General features: G+C 31.2%; 1 protein-coding gene across 1 annotated transcript; it reads left to right on the forward strand.

Annotated features, from left to right (window-relative positions):
• Positions 1-505: 505 nt before the first annotated feature.
• Positions 506-916, forward strand: LOC103307867 (putative nuclease HARBI1). Its single transcript, XM_008180278.1, has one exon. The coding sequence runs from the start codon at positions 506-508 to the stop codon at positions 914-916; it is 411 nt and encodes a 136-aa protein (XP_008178500.1).
• The last annotated feature ends 3,087 nt before the right edge of the window (positions 917-4,003 follow it).

The following is a 4,003-nucleotide window of genomic DNA, read 5'->3' on the forward strand; positions in this document are numbered from 1 at the left end:
AATAGGGTGTTTTCCCACATATCAGTAGTTTCAACATTTTCATCTGATGGAATAGGTGGCAAATTTCCACTTGGTACAGCACTAGTTTTAAGGAAGGGTACCGTAAACTGCATTGCATCATTTAGGTAATATGGTTTTTTTGCTTTGGATCCGCTAGCAGGGATTTTCATACTCCTAACGAAAGTAGTTCTTAAATTCCTCCATTTCTCCTTACATTCGTTCACTGCAATAATACACACGTATAATATATAAAACGTATTATTTATTAATGGAATTTAGTTTAGGCCATCTAGGTGGTAGAATTTTCCAATCAATTTTATTTTATAAATTTTGTTTAATTAATGAAATTTTTTTAATTAATTTTAAAAATGTAATTAATACTTTTTTATTATACAGGTATTTAGCTACAGGATGTACATTTGTCTCACTTGGGTTATATTTTTGTCGAGGAGAGTTTACTGTTGGTCGCATCGTAGCAGAGACAACAAAGATATTTTGGGAAAAGATGAATAAGGATTGGATGCCGAAACCAAATAAAGCTCAATGGAAACGAATTTCACAACGTTTTGAGTCTTTGTGGAACCTCTCAAATTGTATCGGTAGCTTAGATGGTAAACATATTCGCATCGAGAAACTTCCGAATACTGGTTCGAGTAATTTAAATTACAAGGCCTATCACTCAATAGTGTTATTAGGCTGCTGTGATGCTGACGGCCTTTTTACTATGATAGAAACTGGATATGCTGGTAGGAACAGCGATGGAGGGATATTTCGAGCTTCAGCAATGAAATATTGGTTAACACGCAAAGAACTTGATATACCTTCACCTTCAAAGCTACAATATGACGAAAATGACTGCGAATTTCCTTATTATTTTGTGGGTGATGAGGCATATTTCCATTATCGACATATTTGATGAGACCATACCCAAGACGAAATCTAAACAACGTACAAAGAGTATTAAACTATCGACTAAGCCGTGGTAGAAAAACGATAGAGTGTACATTTGGAATGATGACAGAGAAATTTCAAGTTTTAAGTACTGCCATTCGTTGCCATGATGTTGGTAAAATCAATGACATTATAAAATCATGTTGTATTCTACACAATTTTGTACGAAAAAGAGAAGGAACTCAATATGCAGCTCAAGATTTTGGAAATGTCGATCGTCGTAACACCGTTGACCTTACTAATGGTTTTTCATTAGGTGAACATACAGACACAGTAAATTAACACTCAACAGCTTATTCATTAAGAAATTATTTGGCAAGATATTTTATTACTCCACAAGCATCGATTCCATGGCAATGGAATTCTTGTATTTAATGTTTGTGTTTATTAATTAATATTAGTTTTCACATATAGTCGATATTACATAATATAGAAATAGAACTCAACCATACTCAATTAAATTTAAAATTACTTAAAATTTACTTACTTAAATTATACTTAATTTATACTTTAAAGTAAACTTGATAATGTTGTTATTCATTAGGTAGGTAATCAAATAATAGTTATATAGGTAATTTAAGAATTCACAAATAAACAATTTACCATCACATTTATTACGTTTTACTTTATTTGTAATTTGTATTATTTTCGTATACAAATGGGAAAATTAAAATATGTAGTCTTGGCTATAATAATATCTATCAATTAATAATAATATGGACATATTAATAGGTACCTTTATAATATACATACAGCAGTGAGCTCAATAGTATATTATTAGATAACATTGTAATAACAATGTCACCGATACGGATATCTATAAACTCCATTATATTTAGGTCCATAAATAAATCTCTCCATTGAATACTATTAATATAATATTTAATTATAGTTATTAGTTGGTACTTGGGGTACTTTATTATATTGTACGTATTTATTTCGTGTGTCATTCGTGATCCAAGGAGTCACATGGCTGCAAAATCTGAATTGAATTTAGGGAATAGAAACTTACGAAATCAATTTGTAAAAATGTTATTAATATTATTAAGAAAATATAATAATTTTAAAAAAAAAGTGCAAATTAAATAATTGTTTATGTTTAAATCATATACATACCTATTCTAAGTTTAATATATATATATATTGTAATAAGTTTTCATATTACAACACCTTAGCTCAATCTATCTATCTATCTTAATTTAACTAGTATGTATTATAAAATATATGAAAAATACATAAGTACCTTATACAAATGTATATGTATAAAATATATAATACCAGGTATTTTAACTTCCGTTGATACAGCATGTCATGCCTTGTCCACCAAATCTTTCCTGCAGTATTCGGGAATCGTATAATTATATAGAGGTGGGTGTTTTTCAACCTCACCAACGAATTTTATGTTGAACGCCTCCATGATACAAATGAAAATGTATATGCAATCGCGTAGAACACGCACGATACGACTACCAGGCGACCAGCATTGCCGATCGCACGTGTCGTCCGTTGCTCGCGTCAATGTCGCGTCGCAATCGCGTTATCAACAAATCGCGTTGTTAGTGGAACTCTATTCAGTTTGCTAGGAAATCGCGAGAGGGAGAAATTGCGTCGCATGTCAATCGCGTAGTGTGCGGAAGGCCTTAGTCATAAACATATTATACAATTTACATATATATTTATTTATCAATAAAACACATCATCAGAATACGATACATATATTTTTACCTTTAAATTCCATGCACTTACCAACTCTAATATACTTTCAAACACACAATACCATTGTATTGTATAGTACACATCAGTTTTTCATTCTAAACTTATATATATTTACTACACACACACATATATACAAAGGTACTGAACACACTACGCGCACACATGCACATACACAATACATAACATACACACAACGTACTTACATATTTAACATATACAGTTTAAATATTATATACAATCAAATTCGAATAGATAACATCTCGCTAAGCATACGTTATACATGAGAATAAATCTCAAGCACACGCACACACACACACACATACAAGTATGGCATACTATTAGAGATCCGTATGGGGTTAACGTTGTTGTGAGATCCATAATTTATAATCCGAATTTCGAAGTTGGAGTAAGGGCATAGTTACTAAAAACAACTTGTGATTTCAGAATGGTATTTACAATACAAGAACACTTATTTTTAATTTAATCCACACCCTCCTTTTCGAGATCCAGAGTGTTCCTCTAAACATTTGGTATGTTATAAGATCTGTTTTAGATTCTGAGTGGAACGATGAATGTATTGATTTTACAATGATGTGTTTTTTTTTTTATTTTTTATTTTTTTTGTGTCTGTGTACACGATAAGTAGTACGATTTTCAACTTCAGTATCTTGTTCGATCATAAAGTGAATACCGTTGGTGCATTGGGGAGGTCAAAATTTAAATTTCCCAGTAGTTTTTAAAAGCGCCGGGAAAAACAAAAGAAAAATTAAGGAAAAACGGGAATTTTTACGCAAAATCTGTTTTCGAGAAAATCGATTTTGGTTTTTGGTGTAACTTTAAAAAAAATGACCGTGGATACATGAAATTTTGACTGAATGTTTACATTTCCATTTTCTATACACCATAACATTTTCAAAATATTTTGATTTATTTTGAGCTCTTTACGGACATTTTCATTTTCCATTTTTTTTTAGTTTTATTTCTAAAAATATCAATAAAATTTTATTTGTTGGATAAAAAAGTTTGACAATTTAATAGAAGGCGGCTCCTAGTATATTGTTTCAAAGGCAGATGAAAAATATTAAAAATCGTTAGTCACAGTTTTTTTTTATAAGCATTTAAAGTTCAAATAAGAGTGCACCTCATTGACAATGAACAGTACAATGACCTAATCAGATGCTTAAACGACGGTCAACGCCAACTCTTATATCATACCACTCATATCATAAGAAGGCAAATATGGGGCAGAGACGATCCTGCGATAAAGGCGTTTGTCACTGGTCCTGCGGGAGCTGGTAAGTCAATGCTTATACGAGCATTAGCACAGTCTGTAATT

This window comes from Acyrthosiphon pisum, unplaced genomic scaffold (genome assembly GCF_005508785.2).
Source record: "Acyrthosiphon pisum isolate AL4f unplaced genomic scaffold, pea_aphid_22Mar2018_4r6ur Scaffold_20534;HRSCAF=21316, whole genome shotgun sequence".
Taxonomy (NCBI): Eukaryota; Metazoa; Arthropoda; class Insecta; order Hemiptera; family Aphididae; genus Acyrthosiphon; species Acyrthosiphon pisum.